Source organism: Narcine bancroftii, chromosome 10 (genome assembly GCF_036971445.1).
Source record: "Narcine bancroftii isolate sNarBan1 chromosome 10, sNarBan1.hap1, whole genome shotgun sequence".
Taxonomy (NCBI): Eukaryota; Metazoa; Chordata; class Chondrichthyes; order Torpediniformes; family Narcinidae; genus Narcine; species Narcine bancroftii.
Window position 1 is genome coordinate 64248954 of NC_091478.1, and position 22954 is coordinate 64271907.

The window sequence follows — 22954 nt, forward strand, 5'->3', positions numbered from 1 at the left end:
GAGAGCCAGTGGATGTGGTGTATTTGGACTTCCAGAAGGCCTTTGATAAGGTACCGCACGGGAGTCTAGTGGGCAAGATCAGGGAGCATGGTATTGGAGGTAAGGTGCTGACATGGATAGGAAATTGGTTAAGAGATAGGAAACAAAGGGTTGGAGTAAATGGGTCTTTTTCAGAATGGCAGGATGTGACGAGTGGAGTGCCTCAGGGATCGGTGTTGGGTCCTCAGTTGTTTGTAATTTATGTTAATGATTTGGATGAGGGGATTATAAATAACATGAGCAAATTTGCAGATGACACTAAACTGGGTGGCGGTGTGGGATGTGAGGAGGATGTAAGGAAAATGCAGAGGGACTTGGACAGGCTGGAGGAGTGGGCGGCTAAATGGAAGATGAATTTCAATGTGAACAAATGTGAGGTTATTCATTTTGGGGGAAGTAATAGGAAAGCTGAGTATTATTTAAATGGAGACAAGCTAGGGAGTGGGGAAGTGCAAATGGATCTGGGTGTACTTGTTCATCGGTCACTGAAGGCTAGCATGCAGGTTCAGAAAGCTGTGAAGAAGGCAAATGGAATGTTGGCTTTCATAAAGAGGGGATTGGAATATAGGAACAGAGACGCCCTTCTGCAGTTATACAGGGCCCTGGTGAGACCCCACCTGGAGTATTGCGTCCAGTTCTGGTCTCCAAACTTGAGGAAGGACATACTAGCTATAGAGGGTGTGCAGCGCAGATTTACAAGGTTAGTTCCAGGGATGGCAGGGTTGTCATATGCAGCAAGGCTAGAAAAACTGGACTTGTATCCATTGGAGTTTAGAAGGATGAGGGGGGACATGATTGAGGTATACAAAATCATCAGGGGGATAGACAAGGTGAAGTCTGATTACTTGTTCCCAATGATGGGGGAGACGAGGACTAGAGGGCATAGTTTAAGAATACAGGGTAGGCCCTTTAGGACGGAGATGAGAAAGCATTTTTTTACCCAGAGAAGTGTGAATCTGTGGAATGCTCTGCCACAGAGGGTGGTAGAGGCGGATTCGCTGACTATGTTCAAAAGAGAGTTAGATAAGACTCTTGTGGGTAACGGAGTTAAGGGTTATGGGGATAAGGCTGGAAAGGGGTACTGATGGTAATGATCAGCCATGATCTAAAATGGTGGTGCTGGCCCGACGGGCCAAATGGCCTACTCCAGCTCCTATTGTCTATTGTTTGCAAGGGCATAATTTCACTCTTATCCAAATTTATCTCATTGTACCCAGTGATCTTGTCATATTCCTCCAATGTGGTCCTCAGCCTGGCCAATGCTTACCCCCATCCCGGGGTCAGTCAAATATACAGGTACACACTCCTTTATCCGGACATCTAATATCCGGAAAGCTCCAAAAACAGCAAGTGGGGTGAGAAACTGGCAGTGCATCAGGCGGGTGAGGGGTGGGGGGGGGGGGGGAGACCGACAGCGTGAGTCAGGCGGAGGGGGGAGAGATGGCAGTGCGATTGGAAGGGGATGGGGGTGGATATGGCAGCAGAATTCAGGTGGGCTTAAATCTGGCTTTCTGAAATCCGGAAAAATCCAAAATTCAGTATACACTATCCCCCAAGGGTTTTGGATGAAGGATTGTGTACCTGTACTAACACATCATCAGTGAATAAATTGATTTTATGCTCTTCCTGGCCCACTTTGAACCCCTTTATATCTGGATCCTGTCAAATGGCTTCTGCCTGTAGGTCAATAGCATCCCTGCCAACTGGACCTACCCAGCGGGAACATTTGAGATGTTTGTCTATTCATAATAATTTTAGCTTGGGGTTTATGATAGGGTGTCTGTACCCAATTAATAAATGGTTGTCCCAATCCAAATCTCTCCAGTACTTTTGAGTAAAAGGTCCCACACTAGTCTGTCAAAAGCCTTCTCCATGTCCAGAGTTACGGCCGCACCTGGATGCACCCCTAACTGCGCCAGATGTACGATATTGAATAATCTACGTATTTTCTGCTGATTGTCTCTTTAGTACAAATCCAGCTTGATCTGGATTTGTTAACCGATTAAATATTGAGTCAATCTATTGGCCAATGCTTTTGCTATAATTTTATAATGTACATTCATTAATGAAATGGGCCTTTAGGAGGAGGGATTCAGTGGATCCCTGTCTTTTTATGGAATCACTATAATAATTGCTATTGAGAAAGACTCTGGTAGGGTATGTATCTCTGCTGCCTGGTCCACCACTTCATAATGATGGGCATTAAAAGACTCCTAAACACTTTATAAAATTCAGTGGGGAACCCATCCTCTCTCAGTGATTGTTAGCCTTCAATGAGCCCAGGGCTTTCTCAATCTCCTCTCTAGAGAAGGGGGAACCCAGCCCCTCTTGTTCACCTTGATTCAAACTTAGTAGTTCCAATGTAAGAAGTAAATCATTTATTTTAGTAAGGTCTCCCACTGATTCTGATTTATACAGTTCTGTATAGAACTTTTTAAATGTTTCATTTATCTCCTTTGGTTTATATGAAATCTTGTCTTCTTCTGTTTGTATTGCATTAGTTGATCATGAGACCTCTTCTGCCCTCACCTGCCAAAACAGGACTTTATGGGCCTTTTCTCCCAGCTCATAATCCTGTTGTTTAGATGTTAGGATTATCTTTTCTATCTTGTCTGTTTGTATTGTGTTGTATTTGAGCTTTTTTGTTCATTAAATTCCTATATTTATCATCCTGCTCAAGTCATTTATCTCTTTCATATGCCCCTATATGATACCTTTGTTATATCCAATTATTTGGCTCCTTAAATAAGCCTTCAGTGTATCCTATATTAAGAAACTATTGGCAGTAGAGGAACAGTTTATCTCACAGAATAAATCTATCTGAGCTCTAATACTGCTACAACATTCCTGTTTTCCCAACAGCAACAAATTAAGGTGCCATCTATATGCCATGGCCTGTTTATCTGGCATTACAATAGACTGAGTCAAGGGTGAATGGTCAGACACTAACCGAGCCATCCTACCTTCCATTTGGGTCCATGCCAAAAAATGTCAATTCGATGAATCGTGTTGTCTCTAGTAAAAGGGATAGTCCCTCTTTCTTGGATGTTGTCTATTAAATTCAAATTTTTCATAAAGGCCAAGGTAGCCTGTTACTTTCCTCGCCGACTTATTCAAGACCAGATCCAGATAAAAGTTAAAATTGCCTCCAATCAAAAAAATTCTCATTCCCCTCTGTTACTTTTAAAAATATATTTTGTATAAATTGCTCATCATCAAAAGTTGGGGCATATGTTCATAAGTGTCCATGATTCTGAGTATATCTGACAATGAATCATCACTAATCTAGCCAGATTGACGACCATGCCCCAGACCACCATCAGAAGATTTCCTCCTATGAGGATAACCACTCCTCTGGCCCTAGAATTAAAGGAAGACATCACCACCCCCTTTTTAACTTTATATGTTCTTGATTTGTGAGAAGGGTCGCCTGTAGAAATACTATATTTGCTTGCATTTTCTTTGTTTGGCAAAACTATTTCTCTTTATCAGCCCATTTACATTAATACTTACGAATTTGATTGTCTTATGCATTACCCCATTACTCCATTATTTTTCTCCCCTTCATTCTTTTTTCATAATGCTTTCTTCCGTTCATCTTAACTTCCAGTGATCCCTGACACAGATGGCTGTCTCAAAATAAAACCTAAACAAACTAAAACCAACAAATCAGAAAAAGAACAAAACAAGAAATCCCCCAAATATCTCCCCCAATCTCTTTGCATCCCTACCCCATTCCCCTCCAGGTGCCAATATCCAAGTTACTAATGCCAACTCCCCCAGTATTTTGGAATGCGCCTATTGCTCCCATCTTACACTCCTTCACTGTTCTTCCCCCCCCTACCCCCCTATTAGATCTTCCAACATTAACTTTTAATTTAACTTTAACATTCATACTCTTAAACAGTAAAACATTTCCATCCAAATTCTTATCATTTACAATATTTACAACTATTTATTCCATTAATTTTCCCTTTTATGTCTTTTTTCTCCCCCCACTGGTGTTCAATCCTGTGAGGATGGCAAGGCTTCCATGTAGCGCATTGCCTCCCTAGCATCTGTTTAAAAATTAATTCTCCCTTCCAGATTGTATTACTTTTAAAGATGCTGGGTGAAGGAGGACAAACTCTACACCCGTCTTATCTTAAACTTTGTTTTTTACCCAGTTAAATTTTTTTCTGCGCCTTAGCAGTAGAAGAGAACCTTCCTTCCTCTGTATTCTGCCAGATTCCTCCCCCCCCCCCAACTTTTTCCTTCGCTCCCACTGGTGCTGCCTGCAAATTTCACTGTGTCTTGGTAATGAAGATATTTAACCAGGATGGTGTAGGATTGTTGATTGAGGTCTGGACTATGGGGGTGGGTGGGAGCAAGAGACAGGAGGGCCCTCTCAATCACCAACTCCTCCTCAATTTTATCCTTCCTCAGTACTTCTAGGATCCTTTTTTTTTTAAGAATCCCACCAGGTTTCTTCCCTCCACACCACCCTCACTATTTTAATATTATTCTACCTGCTAAAATTTTCCATAGAGTCAATTTTATCCCCCATCTTCTCCCTTTTCCTCACTCATTTTCATTTTCATTTCTGTCCAATGTCTCTTCCCCTTTTTCAATTCTATCTTCTGTGACCACTACTCTTTCAGTCAAATTATCTAATCTTTCTTTAATAATTTTGTCCTGTCATCAATATCTTTTTGATCTTCCCAATGGCCTCCATAATGTCTCTTGTAGAGGGCATCGAGCCCGCTACTTTCTTCATTTCCTGCCTTTCCTTCACTGCTGTCTGGCATCTCAGGTTGCTTTCTGACAGGTTTTCCTCCTCCTCCCCATTCAGATCATCCTTCTTCTCCGACATCGGACTGAGGCTGCCCACGTCTCCCAGAGTCTGTGTCTTCCTTGTGCCATGACGCGTCCCCAGTCTTGACGCTCCTGCTATCCGCAAGGCCTGTCGCTTCGCGCGCCCGATGATGCTCCTGCCATTCCAACTGTGGCTCCTTCCGGCCCCCTCCGAGGATTGGCCTTACCAGGGCACTGAGGCTCCGCTGCTGCCACCGATTTTGATGTAGGCCTGGTTCTCTCCTGATGCCTGCTAGGCCCCTCATCTTGTGCACCTGACGTCACCCCTGCAGCTTCGACTGCAGCTTCGACTGCAGCTCCTTTTCAGGCCTCCCCCTCCCCCCCCCCATGGATTGGCCTCATCTGGGCTGTTTTCACTCACCCTTTGGGCGAGCCCTTCTCTTGCAGGGTGGTCTGGGGCTGTGCTCTTGCCACCGTTGCAGCCAATTTTGATGTTGTCCCAAGGCCAGCCAAGCTATCCCAAGATGGTCTTCCTTGTTGTTCCAACTTCACCGGCCTTTCTAAGGTTGAGGTTTTCTTCCCATTTTTCCTCCTTTTTCTTACTTTGGTGACTTCTTTCTTCCTAAATCTTTTTATTTGGGAAATTTTGTTTTTCCTGTCTTTTACTTCCTATTCCATGGGGAGTTTGAAGTCCCTCCTACTGACTGCTGCCATTTTATCTCCAAATAAACAGATCCTTAAAACTTTGAATACCCTCTCTATACCATCTCTGAAAAATGTAACAAAGGTTGAAGAAAATAATTGGACATAAATAGGGCTTGAATGGGAGAAATTATGAAATACAAAATGTTTTCTAAACTGCTCAAATTCTCGTAGAATTGGATTATATATCAACTTAGTTGAAAATGGGAGTAGAGCCAAGAAGCGCTAAATTAGAAAAGTTTTGGGGGGAATTCAGTTCCATTGATATCCATAGTGGGCAGTCAGAATTATTATGAAAACAGGACCAAAACGTAAAATTAAGACTTCGTATATTTACTGTCCAATAGTAAAATCTAAAGTTAGTCAGGGCCATTCCATCATCTCTCTTGGATCTCTGTAGAAGAACTTTATTAAGGCGTGGATGTTTACCCTTCCATAAGTGAGACGATATAGCCGAGTCAAGTAAGTTTTTTTAAAAAAAATTAGGAAAAAAATTGGAACAGATTGAAAAAGATGTAAAAACTTGGGTAAAATATTTATTTTAATAGAATTTATACGGCCAACTAAAGTTGTAGACAGAGGTGATCATTGGTCTGAGATGAAAAGTAAAAGATTATATGCATAAAGGGAGACCTTGTGTTCAATCCCTTTCCCCACCATATCCTCTGGTTCAATCACCAGATCAAATAATAAAGGACTTAATGGGAATCCTTGGCAAGTGCACATTGCAGATTGAAAGGCTGGGATTGTTGTAAATTAGTAAGAATTGTGGCAGATGGCTGTAAGTATGATAATTTAACCCATGTAATAAAATCAGAACCAAACTTAAAATTTTTCAAGGATCAAAAGCTTTTTCTGCATCCAATAAAAGAATATACTCAGGAGTTTTCCGAGAGGGCAAGTACATAATATTCATTAAATGGCATATATTAAGATAGAAATATTGGTTTTTAACAAACCCCTTTTGATCTTCAGAAAGAACTGATGATGTTAAAATGTTTTCCCATCCAATTGGCTAAAATTTTAGCCAAATTTTAGCATCAACATTCAATAAAGAAATCGATCTGTAGGAGGAACATTTGGTTGTGTCTTTACCTTTCTTCGCAATTAAAGATATGCAAGCCTAATTAAATGAATCTGGCAGCTTACTCTGTTTAAACAGATCTGCAAACACTACATTCATGTGAGCAATTGAGAAAATAATTTTAAAAATTCCATAGGAAATCCATCAGGTCCAGGGCCTTTCTAGATTGTAATGAGGAAGTAGCAACCGATATTTCTTCATGAGGTAGATTAATCCAGTCTAATTTGGCTGTCTGAATAAATCTTGGGGATGTTCAGTCTGTCTTTAAAAAAATTCTTCATCAAATTACAATCATTCTTAGATTCATAAGAGTATAATTTAGAGTAAAAATCTTTTAAATGTATCATTTATCTCAGAATGATCTGAAGTCATAATACAAACCTTTATGAAGTGCTACAGTCGGTTAGCCAAAAACATCAGATTTATCACCATGAATGTAAAGTTGACTTTTCGATTTCAAAAGTTGGCATTTGGCTGGATATGTTAAGATCAAATTTAGTTTTGAGTTCAATCTGTTTTTTGTATACATGGGTCTTTAGTTTGAGTGTATTGTTGATCTAACTGTTTAATTTGTTTAATTAACTCGGATCTTTATTAGTCTTTTTATTAACGGTATACAACATAATTTTTCCCCTAAGAAAAACCTTCAAGGTATCCTTTATAACTAAACTAGAGGTCTCCAAGGAAAGATTAGTATCAACTGTTCTTCCATAAATTTAACAAGGTCCTTGTCTGATAATATTACTGAATTAAAGTGCCAGTGTCTTTTATCTGGAGGAAATTTAGGAAGAATAATTGACCTGGTAACAGGGACATGATCAGATATTACAATAATGTGGTATTCACAAAAATGAGTTGGTGGAATTAAATGATTATCAATTAAAGAAAGTAATCAATACATGAGTAAGTGTTGTGTACTTGAGGAAAGAAAGAATACTCTGTTAGTAGGATAAAAATAAATGCTGGTCATCTGAAATACCATAATCTGATAGAAAATAATGTATTATTAGTGAAATAGATTTATTTAATGTAGCAAGGTTAGAAGATGACGTTCTTGGATAAGGTCCAACCAACAGTTGAAATCCCTACCTAGAATAAGCGAATATAAACTTAAATCCAGCAAGGAAGTAAAAACATTTTCAAAAAACCCCAGATCATCAACATTGGGAGCATAAACATTTGCAAAAACCTCAATTTTATTGTGTAATTTCCCTGATACAGTAATAAAGCAAACTTTAAAATCTGAAACAACATTATGTATACAAAAAGGAATATTCTGATTAATAAGGATCGATTACCCCCTCCCAGATTTAGTGTGAGGAAGAATGATATTGCTGCCCTTTCCTCCACAACATCAGGCACCAAACAACACTACCACATAAATGTGTCTCCTGTAAAAGTATTATCACAGCTTTAAGATGTTGTAAATGTGAAACCAGTTCCCTTTGTTTTACTGCTTGATTTTGACCTTTCACATTCCAGCTCAGGAACTTGATAGGATTTGCCATGGTCACTCAGTTATAAAAAGTAAACACTGTGGCAGCCTGCGCTGCAGGTGGTGAGCGCAACCAAAGACCAGCAGCCCACACAGCAGCTCTGGCCCCAACAAGTGAACTGCCAGGTGAATGGCAAGGGCCACTTAAAGGCCAGTGACCCCAAAATGGCGCTGTGTCCAGGACGCTCACCACGTGGTAGAACCGGGTGGATTCAGCTGTGATCTGCAGGATCTGGAACTGCCTCAGCCTGGTTAAATTTCACACGTGGTCGATTCATCCAGAGGTCGGCAGCTTGAGAGCGACCGCACTGACTGCTAACCTGCACGGGGCAAAGATCTTCTCCAAGGTGGACCTCGTGTGGGGATATCATCAGATCCCAGTACAACCCGATGACATCCCCAAGACTGCCATCATCACCCTGTTCGGCCTCCTCAAATTTTTCTGAATGCTGTTCAGGCTAAAGAATGCTACATAGACTTTCCAATGACTCATGGATGCAGTGGGCCGACACCTGGACGGCACCTTCATGTACCTGGTCGACATCCTGGTGGCAAGCAAGAACCAACCTCTACATTCGACTGAGCGAGTTTGGCTTGATGATCAACCCAGCTAAATGCCAATTTGGATTGGAGGCCTTTGACTTCCTGGGCCACAGGATAACCAGGGAAGGAGCCACACCACTACCCAGTAAAGTGGAGGCCATCCAGAAGTTCCTCAGACCCAACACAACCAAAGGACTACAGGAGTTCGTGGGTGTCTTGGGTAAACTTATACCTCTCATTTTGTTCGTTTTAGATTGGTCACAGTGTTTGAGCTACCGAAAGAAAATAGACACACACACCGAGAGCAGTTCAGATTATACAAATGTTTATTACAAATTCAAAAGCTGATTTCAAACTACAATATGCAAGCCCTTCCCAACTATATTTATCAACGCCTGGACTGGTCCCAACTGCGGAAGCGAGGCAACGACTGCACACTTGTCAAGGCGCCGGTAGCAACTTCTCCACCTCCCCCGATTGGGACGTTGGCTGGACTCCAGAAATTCTTCTTCTTGCTGAGAGATGTTGCCACCTCTCGGAGAGTCTCAAACTTTAACAGCGGGACCATGGCTTATATTACCCAAAAACTGCTTACCCAAGCACCTATTCCCAGCAGAGCAAGAAAGATAAGCGAGCAAGCTAGCATGCTAGGCTTCTATCGAATAACATAATTTTCAGCTTATCACTTTGAATACAATGGTTTATTTTGCATCAAGGCTAGGCCTCTGACAGTCTGTGACCAAAACAAGCAGGAAGATTAAATGTTCTTGGTACACAGATGTCCTTTCGTCAGATAACTGCATCTCTGGCCTCTCGATTGAATTTAGCTTATGTCTGCTGATTCTTAAAAAAAACAAGCAGGTTCTCTGCCTTGCAGAAGCAAAGGCTGCAAAAGTAAAAAGAATGATTTAAATCTTCCATTACAGTGGGAATGATCAATTTCTATCACAAATTCATCCCTTCAGCTCCTCACATCATGTGGCCCTTGTATGCCCGGATGGCAGGCAAGGCGAAGGACATAATCTGGGATGAGGAGTCAGCGGAAGCCTTCGTGAAGGCCAAGGAAGCCCTGGTGGACCCTGCTCTCCTGGCACATCCTAGGTCAGATGCTCCAATGGCCCTGATTGTGGATGCCTCAGGAATGGCGATCGGCAGAGTTCTGGAGCAGCAGATTGAAGGATGTTGGCAGCTGCTGGTTTTCTTCAGCAAACATCTGCAGCCTTCAGAACTGAAGTACAGTGCTTTCAACAGAGAGCTACTGGTGCTGTACTTAGCCATCCGCCACTTCAGTACTTCATAGAGGGCAAGTCCTTCCTGGCTTTCACAGATCACAAGCCCCTGACTTTCACCTTGACTAAGATCTCAGACCCCTGGTCAGCCCGCCATCAATGACACCTGCATCTCAGAGTACACCATAGATGTAAGGCATGTCTCCGGCAAGGCCAACGTTGTGGCCAACACACATCCAGGCAAAATATCCACGTGCTGTCAAGGGGAATGGACTTCGTGGCACTGGGGAGGCACAACAGAAAGATGAAGAGATGCCCCAATGTAGGGCATGCAGCTCCATATCATCCCAGTCGGCACAGGTAACACCATTCCACTGTGCGATGTGACCACCAGTCAGGTCAGACCCATCATCCCAGCGGCTTGGAGATGACCGGTTTTTGACTGGCTCACCCATCCATCAGGACAGCAAATACACGTGTCATGGATTGCGGAAACAGGTCAGCAGATGGGCAAATGCGTTCATGCAGTCCCAAGCAACCAAGGTTCAGCGGTACACCAAGACTCCACCTCTGCACTTTGAGCCCACAGAACGAATGTTCGACCATATCCACGTGGACATAGTAGGGGCCTAGCAGGTATCCCAGGTTTTCTGCTATCTGTTCACAATGGTCAACCACTTCTCCAGTTGGCTAGAAGCAGTCCTGCTGCCAGACATGTCCACAACCTCATGCACCAAGGCCCTCATCTCATCCTGGGTGGCATGGTTCGGGTTATCGTCCCACATCACATGTGACAGAGGGACCCAGTTCACCTCCAATCTGCGGCCCTACCTCGCCAGCCTGTCGGGTGCCCAGCTGCCTCACACAACAGCTTATCACCCACAGTCCAATGGGTTGGTGGAGTGCTTCCACAGGCATCTCAAAACTGTGCTCATGATCCAAGGACCCAACTGGGTAGACGCGCTACCATGGGCGCTGTTGGGCATCTGCACGGCACCCAAGGATGACCTCAACACCTCTTTGGCTGAACTTGTTAATGGAACTGGTGGTCCCGGGAGAATTTGTACTTTCCCCAGGCGGACAGCAGGATGACTCAGCAGTGTTCCTCAGCAGGCTGAGGGACAGTCGGCAACCTGGCCCCGATTCCACCTTCCAGGCATGGACACGGGAGGACCAATATGCCCAAAGATCTACAGGACTGTGGGTATGTTTTCATTCGCAGGGGTCCACATCATCCACTGCCTCAAAGGCCATACAGGATCCATTCCGGGTCATCCGCAACAATGGGGTCACATTCGAGCTGGAGGTCGGAGGCAAGACTGAGGTCTTCACAACAAACAGGCTGAAGCCGGCATACCTGGATGGGGCGCCAAAGAAGCAGGCCACCGAAGGCTGCAGAGACTTTCCCTCTGGGCACAAAGGACAATAACAAGGACAATACCACTGGTTCTTGGGATGGAGGGGGTGACATGTGGTGACCCGCTGCTGCAGCGATTGAGCTGGTGCTCCAGGTGCCGAGCACAACCAAAGGCCAGCAGCCCGCGCAGCCAGGTACTGGCCCCAACAAGCGAACCAGCGGGAGGATGGCAAGGTGTCTTGTGTAAACTTATACCTCTCATTTTGTTCGTTTTAGATTGGTCACAGTGTTTGAACTACCGAAAGAAAATAGACACACACACCGAGAGCAGTTCAGATTATACAAATGTTTATTACAAATTCAAAAGCTGATTTCACACTACAATATGCAAGCCCTTCCCAACTATACTTATCAATGCTTGGACTGGTCCCAACTGCCGAAGCGAGGCAACGACTGCACACTTGTAGTAGGTTGTCAGAGTGCCGGTAGCAGCTTCTCCACCTCCCCTGACCGGGACGTTGGCTGGACTCCAGAAGTTCTTCTTGCTGAGAGATGTTGCCACCTCTCGGAGAGTCTTAAACTTCAGCAGCGGGACCATGGCTTACATTACCCAAAAACTGCTTACCCAAGCACCTATTCCCAGCGCAGCGAGAAAGATAAGCAAGCTAGCATGCTAGGCTTCTAACGAATAACATAATTTTCAGCTTATCACTTTGAATACAATGGTTTATTCTGCATCAAGGCTAGGCCTCTGACAGTCTGTGACCAAAACAAGCAGGAAGATTAAATGTTCTTGGTACACAGATGTCCTTTCGTCATATAACAGCATCTCTGGCCCCTTGGTGGAATTTAGCTTATGTCTGCTGATTCTAAAACACAAGCAGGTTCTCAGCCTTGCAGAACCCAGAGCTCCAAGTTTAAAAAAAACAGGTTAGAATCTTCCATTACACAAGGGCATCTTAAAGATCAGTGACCCCAAACTGGCACTGGCCTTGCTGTGTAGCCAACAGACAAGGACAGTACACGGGAAAGAAGGGCAGGAAAGTAGCCGTGTGTGGGAGACCTGCTTTTGTTATGCATGTTGTGATATCAGCTAAGTGGGGGGGGCCATGGCGGGAACAGTGCAAGTATAAAAGTTGGGCCTGAGCCCTAACAAAACTCAGAGCTTAAACTGACTACACTACATGTGTGTGTCTTCTTTGTGCGCGGCTACTACAGTAACAATAAAACTAATTTCATAGATTTCATTGTGCATGTGTGGAGACGAGTTTGTGTAGTGTGAACAAAGACCTCCAGTCTGCAGATGGCCTTATTAAACCAGAGTACAACTCCATAAGATGGAACCAAAAAAAGCACCTTGGCAATGCAGATGATCCATGAACTCACCCTTTTATTCTTCTGCCCACCCCACTAAGTCTGCTTAACAGACCAACAGCATGCTAATTAATTCTATAAAACCCACTATTTTCTAGTAGAGATTAGATGTTCCTGCACTAAAGCAAAATAATAAATGTTACACCTGCACGTCAAAAAAAATTAGACTTTTTTTATAAAAAAAGTATTTTGAGATTTTAAAAAAATTCTATCCTGTTTTGATAGAACAATCTTAACTATAAATACAATCTAAGTGTGTTGAATGCTTTTTCTTCAGCCACTCCAAATTAAATCTTCTCACAATATCAATTCTTTCCCAAAAGCTTCAACATCAAATGAATGAATCTTTAACATATTAAAATTTAATCCTCAGTTCAAAACAGCCATTCAGCAGAAAGGAAAGAGAAAATGTCATTCAAGAATTGGAGCTGGATGTTTATAAATGTACTCCCAAGCATCCTCCACTGAACCAAACCATTTCTTGTAACCGCTGGGAAGAGAGATGCGAAAACATGCTGGGATAGCAGTGAGGGCTTGTATAACTCTAACAAAACTTCCCTGTGGACGGTCCGCTGCTTCATGACTTCAGGAGGGTAATCTTCCCTAATTCTAAATTATTTGCCACTATATTGCAGTGTACCTTTATGATGGGCTTCAAGGATCAGCCGTTCTTTCATTTGATAGCAGTGTAGGCATATAACCACCAATTGTGGTTTTTGCCCTGATTTAGGCTGAGGCAACCTCTCGTCCCCAAACACTGTTACCAACAAATAGGAGAAACGATATAGTAAGCGTACCAGTTTCAGTATCTACAGCAGGTTCTGTCACCTACTTCGACTTTCCAAATCGATAATTTTCGCCATTAATCTCATTGTTGTCTTCCAGGTGGCAGACCGGTTGTTCAGATCCTTTAAAGTAGATTTTACCAGGGTCAAATGTTCACCTTGTTCTTCTGTAGAATGACAGATCTGTGCAAGTCAGTGTTCCAGAACCAAAAGCCTATCATCTAGACCAGTGATTTTCAAACTGCCCCCCTAAACTCACATTTCACCAGAAGTAATCCCTATGCCATAAGTGCTCTGTGATTAGTAAGGGATTGCTGAAAGTGGTATGCGAGTGAAAAGAAAAAGGTTTGGAAACCACTGTTTTAATCGTACTTAATTGACTCATTATGTGTACGGTTTCATAACTCCAAAGGAAATTGGCCAATGACAATTTTTCTCAAGCAAAATAATTCAGTGGTTCTCAACTTTGTCTTCCCACTCACATTCCACCTTGACCAATTCCTTACCAATCACAGAGCACTTATGGCATAGAGATTGCTTAAGGTGGAATGTGAGTTTAGGGGGCAGTTTAAAAACCATTGATCTAGACATTTAAATCCTGCATCGATAAATTCTTGAATTTGTTCAGAAGTTTTGGAGGAGTCCTCAGTAATCGAGTTTGCCTGTGGATTTGCTGGAGTTTCTTGGTTTTTTTTTACATTTTTTAGATTTTTACCGATCTTTCCAGCTCTTGTATCCATTTCAATTTGACACCACTTCGAAAGTTTTAAAGAAAGTAAACAGGGTAAAAAGTATACTGAACATATGGAGCTGTGACAGAGACGTCTACTCCTTATTTCTCTCTAACCGGAAGTAGTGGTGTTGGTTTAAATGGCCACTGTAAGGGATTTAAAGTATGTCCCTCTAACTTGGAATTCTCTTTTTATCCATTACTTCAAATTTTGTACTTCAATTTGTATGCATGTATTTAATCTTATTTTCTACAAAACATCCATTTAAAAAAGAAATTTCACTATAGAGTCTTACAGGTCACAACACGCCAGTCGAGTGTATTCAGTTTAAAGATTCTGAGGAATTGGTTGTTGCAGGCTCACAGTCTGGATCGCTAAGAATATGGGATTTGGAAGCAGCTAAGAGTAAGTAAAATTGAATAGACATTTAACTACGATACTTTGGAAAATTTTGCTTTATAAATTAAAATTCCAAATTGTGTCTGATATTTTGAGTTTGGACAGCTTTAATATCTCCCAATGTAGAAGGAGAATAAATATGAGGAGAAAAGTGTACATAATTGTTTTCTTTGAGGAGGCTGTTTGCTTTGAAGGAAACAACAAATTTGTGTTTAATCCTAATTTATCTCTTATTCCCCTCTCCCCACTGTAATTCCTCCTGTGTATGATTCAGTGGGCTTTTGTAGCCTTCTGACAAATTCTGGAAATTAATATTCATGCATGAATCTGAGCAGGACACCTTTACAGCTATCCAATTAGTTAACTTTTTAAGTTTGTTTATTTGTCATACGATTGTACCAGTGCAACCTGATGAAACATTGTTCTCTGATCCATGATGCAAACATATATACAGACAAACTACATATACACAGCTATACAGAACCTATATACGTTTCATATTCGTATATTAAAAAATGTTACAAATAAATAGTAGAGTCATGGGGAGTTGTTTCAGCAATTCTGCAGTCTCACTGCCTGTGAGAAGAAGCTGCTCCTCAGCCTGGTGGACCTCGCTGATACTTCTGTAGCTTTTTCCTGATAGGAGTAGCTGGGAGATGCTGTGTACTGGGTGGAAGGGTTTTTTTTTACAGATTATATGAGCCCTCTTTAAATAATGATCCTGATAAATCAGATTAGGGTGGGAGTGAGTCGAAGACCTAGGTGATACTTTATGGTCCTGTGGATTGACCTCCTATCCGATGCTTTACACCAGGCCTAGATTCTCAATAGAGTTCATGTATAAAGTTGACAGAATGGTGGCCGGTAGCTTTACTCACCTCAGCCTTCCAAGAAAGTGCAGTTGCTGATGCACCTTCCTGACTAGTGAGGCAATGTTATGTGCCCAGAATTGGTCCTCCTTAAGTGGACTCCGAGCAACTCAGTGCTCTCCTCTCTCTGCGACTGAGTTATTAATGTGTGGTGGAGGGTGGCTGACTCAGGTCCTCCTGAAGTCCACAATCATTTCCTTTGTCTTGCCCATGTTGAGACTGGTTGTTACTCTCACACTGTGTCACTAGATTTTCCACCTCTTCTCTTTAGTGTGACTCATCATCGTTGCTGATGACTGTTGTGTCATATGCAAACCCGATGACTCTGGAACAGGATCTGGCATTGCAGTCGTGGGTCAGTTGCATGGGCTGAGCACACAGCCCTGAGGTGTGCCCTTGCTGATCGTGATAATGCTCAATGTTCTGCTGTCAATCTGGACAGACTGTGGTCTTTCTGTTCGGAAACAATTAACAATTTAATTAATTAATTAATGATTTAATTAAATAAATCAATAACAACCAAATTCTAGTCATAATTCCTATTTGCATGTGCAAATTCTCTTCCCTCCCTGCTTCTATCTACATATCTAAAACCAAAGCCATTAGAATTTTTTTTTGTTGTCTCAAAAGTTTCAGAAACGTTGAATCCCAAAACTGTTCTGGAACATGGTTAGGGACACGGTAAGCTGCTTAAAGTTCAGCAGTACGTCATATTGTGAGCTAATTAATAGATGTGTAAAATTTCTTTTTGGTGTGCTACCATTTTGGATGGTACAGTGACAAAGATTAGTTTCTCTTTTGAATTGGTGTAGTTCTGTTTCATTATTTTGTTTTAAATCCAGATGCAGAATTTAAAGAGTGTAAAAAGCCAATACAGGCAGATTTTTGTACTTAATTAAATATTCTCAGCTTTGTTCAGTTGGTGAAAAAGAATATTTTTGAAAAAAGTGACATTTTTCAATTGTATGTGTAAATACTTGTCTTAAGAAAGTGTGTAATTCATTCTTGGTATATTTTTGGGAAATCAAGAACAGTATGCATCATGAAGGAGAAAACAAATGCTATGCAGCACTTAATGAGCACTTAATGAGCAAAAAAGAAAACATTTATATCACTTTGCATTCAATGCAAAACACTTTTTCTAATATCTAATTAATAAACAAGAGTGATGGAGAAACTTAGCAGATCCTGCAGTGACTATAGAGGGCAAAGATTAACTAACTTTTCAGGCCTGAGCCCTTTGTCAAGGTATGAGGAAAAAGCAAGCAGACATCTGAATAAAAAGTGGGGGGGAGGGGGGAGGAAAGGGCAGAGGGAGGAGGACAGGCCAACAGCCATGAAGCCATAGGTAGACGTTGATAGGAGGGCAGGAGAGAAAAGCTGAGAAGTGATCAGGGGAGGGGTTATCTCTGTGAATGCAGGACTGGAGGATAGGAGACAGAGGGAAAAGGAGGGGTGTTTTTCCAGAACTTTTGTGTAGAAACTACAATCACAGTGTCTGCAGACGTCCTTGTTTTACTCTTTTCTAATATCTAGTTCTGATAACATGGAAAAATTCTGTAGTTTTAAAAATTGGGGAAAAATGTTATATTTTAGTTTGGGTGCACAAATGAAAAAAAGTTGTATGGAGTTGTAATCTTGCATATGGATTGAGAAAAGTTTACAGTTTAGAATGGAAATGAGAAGGAATTGCTTTTCCCGGAGCATTGAATCTGTGGAATTCTCTGCCCAAGGAAGAGAGTTTGGTAACCTCATAAAATATATTTCAGACACATGTTTTTGCATACTGTGGGAATTGAGGATTGTGAGGTAAAGGCAGGAATGCGGAGCTGAGTCCATGGCCAGATAGATTAGCCATGATCTTATTAAATGGCTCTGTCTTCAGAATAGAAGTTACAGTTTTAACCAGAAAATCATGCTGAAGTTGTTAACTTCTATTTGGATAATTCACATATAAGCAATACGTAAGAATGTATTAACTTGGTTCATTTTATTTTCAAGTTCTTCGGACCCTGTCTGCTCATAAAGCCAATATCTGCAGTTTAGACTTTCATCCTTTTGGAGAGTTCGTAGCCTCTGGTTCTGTGGACACCAATGTAAAGGTACTGAATTGTTAATTGAAATGTAAAATAACATTTTAGGCATAAGAAAAGACTAATTTTCCCAGCAAGACTATTTGCACTTGACAGATGCTAGCAATAGAAGGTCCTAATATAATTCTTGATCTTTATTCAGGAACCCATGTAATTGATTCCTAACTTTATTTTTGTCCTGTGATAGCCTTGTCTGATAAAATGTTTTCAAGACTCATAATTCTGCAAAAATAAGCTTTCATAGTCATAATTTTACAACATTGAAATGGGCCACTTGACCTACCATTTCTATGCCATCAATAGACACTCATCCATAATAATTCCCATCTTCCAGCACTTGGCCCATATGCTTCAATGCCATTGTTTAGTTCTCAAATGACATATCTAACAATAGCATTAATTTGGTGAATCACTAGGCCGCTGTTTGTGGGAACTTGCTGCACATAAATTTCCTCTGTTTCCCACACTACAATAGATGTGAAAGGTGAGATGGAAATTAGGCCTTTCATTCCTTTTTTTTGACCAGTGTCAAAGTACTTTTTAATCATAAAAACTTGATATAGGTGATGCAGCAAAGATGTAAAATGCTCTTAAAATGTACACCAGTATATTATTGAAAATCTTGAGTTCTTGCATAATTACTTGTTGATTATATTTCAATTGATACTATTTCTTTAGTTTACAATTTGTAAAGCAACTTTTGAAATATCTGTTGTTAATTCTTCTTTACTTATTTTTCTAGTTATGGGATATTCGGAGGAAAGGTTGTGTAATGACATACAAGGTGAGAAAAACAACAGGTATTATACCAATGGCAAGTGTTTTCTTTTAACTGTCAAATTGGTTATCTAGAAATCAATTTCAAAGCAATTTTTGACTGTAAAGGTAAGCAAATTTGGACATCATTCACATAATGGTTACCATGAAACGGTATTGAAGGGTGACAGCTTAATAATATATTGGTATTTTTGTATAGAAAAAATACATCAGACAATTCTAGATTTGTAGCTCAATTTTGTGCTGCTAGGAATGATTTATTTTTCATATTCAGAAGATTTAATGCTGTCAAGATGCATAGCTGTAAAGTCATAGGACTGGTTATGTTCATGTTTGCAAAAAGAACCAAATGCCATTGCTTTTTATTTTCAGGACTCCATTCTTTACCATACGTCTCATTTTGAGAGACCTCTGATCAGTCGAAGTTATTTTTCTTGCCGTCTTTATGTCAGCATTTTTTTTTTGGAATACCAAGAAATAATGGTTAATTGTTGATATTTAAATATTGGCCCTTAGTTTTACATAGCCTTATCATCTCACAAATCTACCCACTTTTTTATCACTGTTGTGAAAGAAGTTTATACCTGAATGGGATCTATGCTGTTCTACGCCTTCTGCAATGAATTCAGTCAAGACTAAAAGATTATTTCTGATGCTTGATATATTAAGCCTGAGGGTCTTCTGTGTTGCTGTATGTTGAACCTCCTTTAAACTCACAATAACACTTGAATTTAGATGGTCAAAAAGTTGCACAATACTGTGTAACAAATCCTGAATTCTGTTAGTTCATCTGCAGTTGACAAAAAGGGGCTTGAATTTTTTTGTGGGATAGTTAGTGACAATCCTCAGGTCATCTTTCTGTCAATTTGATTCCTCATTGTTTCTGGTTCATTTGTATTGGCCAATATGGATGACATTGGAGTCGCTTGTGCTTGTTGTGTAGCAGGCACTTCATCTGGGTTAACGTGGTTAATTCTTCACTTTAAACTGTCAATGCTGTCTCTTCAGGGACACACGAATGCTGTGCGGTGTTTAAGATTCAGTCCTGATGGGCGATGGATTGCTGCTGCTGGAGATGACGGCACTGTGAAGGTATTGACTTGGAGCTTTGCATCGAGTGAATGCAACATCAAAAAGCAATCAATTCACTCATGCAGCTGAAATACTTTGTCAATTTCTGGACTTTCCATGTATAAGAAAAGCTGAGCATTTTCTGCAAGTTGCTCTCTTGATGTTTAAAATCAGGTTAATTTAGCTTGATGGGTTTTTAAGTATGGATCACTTTTCCATAAATTGAATGGAGTGATGGAGGGAATAAGGAACGTGGAAAATTTTTTAAGATGCATTTTCCTTTGGTGCTCTACTTTTAAGCAGGAAAGTCATAGGGTCCTGACGTTTGCAATTCTTTAGGGGAAAAAAAACATGAAATAGTGTAAAATTACAACATTCACAAATGTAAATCAGAATATCAGTGCACGTTCCTTTTGGTTTTGCATTTAAGCCATTGTTGGCAAGTCACTAATTGGATCTGAGATGGGGAGTACATGATGTTCTTATCAGCAACTGCCTCATCAAGTAAATGAATAGAACTATAAAACATTACAGCTCAGAAGTGGGCTTTTCAACCCTTCTCGTCTCCGCCAAACTATTGTTCTGCCTAGTTTCACTAACTTGCACCCAGTCCACGTCCCCCATACCTCTCCCTTCCATGTACCTGTCCAATTTTTTAAATCTTAAATGTTAAATTTGAGCTCGCATTCACCACTTCAGCTGTTAGCTCATTCCCACTAATGTTTTCTCTTAAACATTTCCCCTTTCACCCATAACCCATGTCGTCTGGTTTATTTCTCACCTAATTTCAATGGAAAAAGCCTACTTGCATTTACTCTACTTCTGCTCCTCATAATTTTGTATACCTCTATCAGATCTCCCCTCATTCTTCTATGCTCCAGGGAATAAAGTTATAACTCATTTCACAAATCCCATCAACATCCTAGTAATTGTTCTCTTCACTCTTTCAATCTTTCTTTTCATTAGTTAACAAATTCTTGTAGTTAAGTTGGGGCAGAACAGTCAGCTTAGTGGTTAGTGCAATGCCAGCTTTCGGGACCGGGTTAGAATCCTGTGCTGTCTGCAAGGAGTTTGTACCTTCTTCCCATGTCTGCATGGGTTTCCTCTGGGTCCTCCTGTTTCCTCCCACCATTTGAAATTTATCATGGTAGTAGGTCAATTGGATGTAATTGGGCGGCACAGTCTCGTGGACTGAAAGGGCCTGTGACCATGCTGTAACTCTAAATTTAAAACTGCACACAGTACTCTAAATTTGGCCTCACTAATGACTGATAAAACTTTACCATAACATTCCGACAGCCAGTGTGCCAAAAGCTCTATTTACGACTCTATCTACCTGTGATGCCACTTTCAGGGAATTATTTATCTGTATTCCTAGATCTGCACTCTTCAGTGCCCTACCACTTATTGTATCTGTCTTTCCAAAATGAAACACCTTGTACTTGCCTGCAATAAATTCCATCTGCCATTTTTCAGCCCATTTTTCAAGCTTATCCAGATCCCTCTAAGCCTTTTTCAGTTCACTGCACTGCCAATTTTTCTGTTGTTTGCAAATTTGTTGATTCAATTTATGACATTATCATCCAGATCATTGATGTAGAGACAAAACCTATGAACTTTTGACATAGATAACAAACAACAAAGGACCCAGCACTAATCCCTGAGGCATACCGCTAGTCAAAGACCTCCAGTCTGAGAGGCAATCATCCACCATCACTCTCAGGATTCTCCCCTAAAGCTCATGTTAAATCCACTTTACTACCTCACTGAACCTTCTTGACTAACCTCTGATGTGGGACATTGTCAAAGGCCTTACTAAAGTCCATGTAGACAACATCCACACCCTTTCCTTCATCAACTTTTCTGGTAACCTTCTCAAAACAAATTCTATAAAATTGGTTAAACACGATCTACCATGCACAAAGCCATGTTGACTATCCCTAATTAGTCCCTGACTATCCAAATACTTGTATATTCGATATTTTAGAACATCTTCCAAAAACTTACTACTGATGTCAGGTGCACCTGCCTATAATTTCCTGAGTTATTTTTGGAGCCACCTTTAAACAGCAGAACAGCGTGGGCTGCCCTCTAATCCTCTGTCACTACACCTGTGGCTAAGGACATTTTAAATATTTCTGCCAGCGCCCCTGCAATTTCTGCACTAGCCTCACTCAAAGTCTGAGAGAATACCTTGTCAGGCCCTGGGGATTTATTCTCCATTATTTGCTTTACGACAGCAAGCACCCTCTTCTCTTTAATTTGTTTAGGTTCCATGACCTCACTGCTCGCTTGTCTTACTTCCCTAGACTCTGAGCAAGTTTCCTAAGTAAATACAGATACAAAGGACCCATTTAAGATCACCCCCATCTCTTCTGGCTCCATACATAACCGATCACTGATCTTCAAGCAATTTTGTCCCTTGCTATCCTTTTTACTTTTAATATACCTGCAGACGACCTTAGGATTTTCTCTCACCTTGCCTGTTGAAGCAACCTCTTGATTTCCTTCTCAAGTATTTTCTTGCATTTATTATATTCTTGAAGTAATTTATTTGCTTCTTGTTGCCTATTCCTGCTGTACATCTCTTCTTCTTAACCAGATCCCCAATATCCTTTGAAAACCAAGGTTCCTCATGCCTGTTAACTTTAGGCACTTTTAGGCTGCAACACCTGGAACCAGGTGTGATTAGTGTGTCAAAAGTGCTTCCAGCACTTTTTAAGCTGCAGGGTGATTGACCCATTAAATTTCCAACCCGGTGATTTAAGGGGGATCCCGCCTCTGCAATGATGCATTGAATGACACGCCATGCACTAACCAGAAGTGCCACCAGAAGTGAAATCTGAACTGGAACGATCTTCAGATGCTGGCTAGGTAACTCTGCTGTGCTGCAGTACAGCAGGCAACTGATGTGACCACTGCTGTCAGGTGAATGCTACAGTCATTGGAGTAGCAGCATTGCACATTTCAATAGATGCAGTCCGGTAACATACGCGCACAAGTGCTGATGTCACCAGAACAACCGGGTCGACCATTTTTGTTTTCAAATCACTGGTGGACGCGGCCCAAGTAAGTTTAACTGGGTTTCCTGGCTACTTCTGAGGTAGGTCAGGGACCCAGTTGGATTTGGACCACGCTGACTGGGTCGGACCCTTTCAAGCTGCTGTGTGAATGGGGTGCTAACCTGGCAAATTGCCCAGTTAACACCATTTTACACCGCAGCTTGAAAGGGCCTTTTGCCTTTAATCCTGGTCAGAACATACGCAAACTCTGTACAGGTACTCTCAAAAATTCACCCTTGAAGGTCTTCCACTTACTGAGCACTTCCTTGCCAGAAAACAACCTATCCTAATCCATAAATAAAACACCAAAGTCTCCAGTCAGTGTGGTTGAAGTAAAAACACGATGATGAAGAAACTTAGTTGGACAAACAATGTAACAAGATAAAGATATATATTAATCTTTTGGGCCTGAGCCCTTCATTCACATATGGAAAAATATCAGCAGGTGTCAGAACAAAATGGTAGGCTGGGAGGGCAGGAGCATGGTGCCATGCTCCAAATCCATGGCTTCTAGATCCTTTCTTATTTCCTCAAAATTGTCTTTTCTTCA

At 41.2% G+C, this 22954-nt stretch overlaps 1 protein-coding gene across 2 annotated transcripts in view; it reads left to right on the top strand.

Annotated features, from left to right (window-relative positions):
- Positions 1–22954, top strand: part of katnb1 (katanin p80 (WD repeat containing) subunit B 1) — a 70306-nt gene that overhangs the window by 17417 nt on the left and 29935 nt on the right. For both annotated transcript variants that reach the window (XM_069901105.1, XM_069901106.1), the window contains exons 3-6: positions 14421–14538; positions 17403–17503; positions 18237–18278; positions 19280–19363. In XM_069901105.1, coding sequence (XP_069757206.1) covers positions 14421–14538; positions 17403–17503; positions 18237–18278; positions 19280–19363 — 345 coding nt within the window. The remainder of the gene's footprint in view (positions 1–14420; positions 14539–17402; positions 17504–18236; positions 18279–19279; positions 19364–22954) is intronic.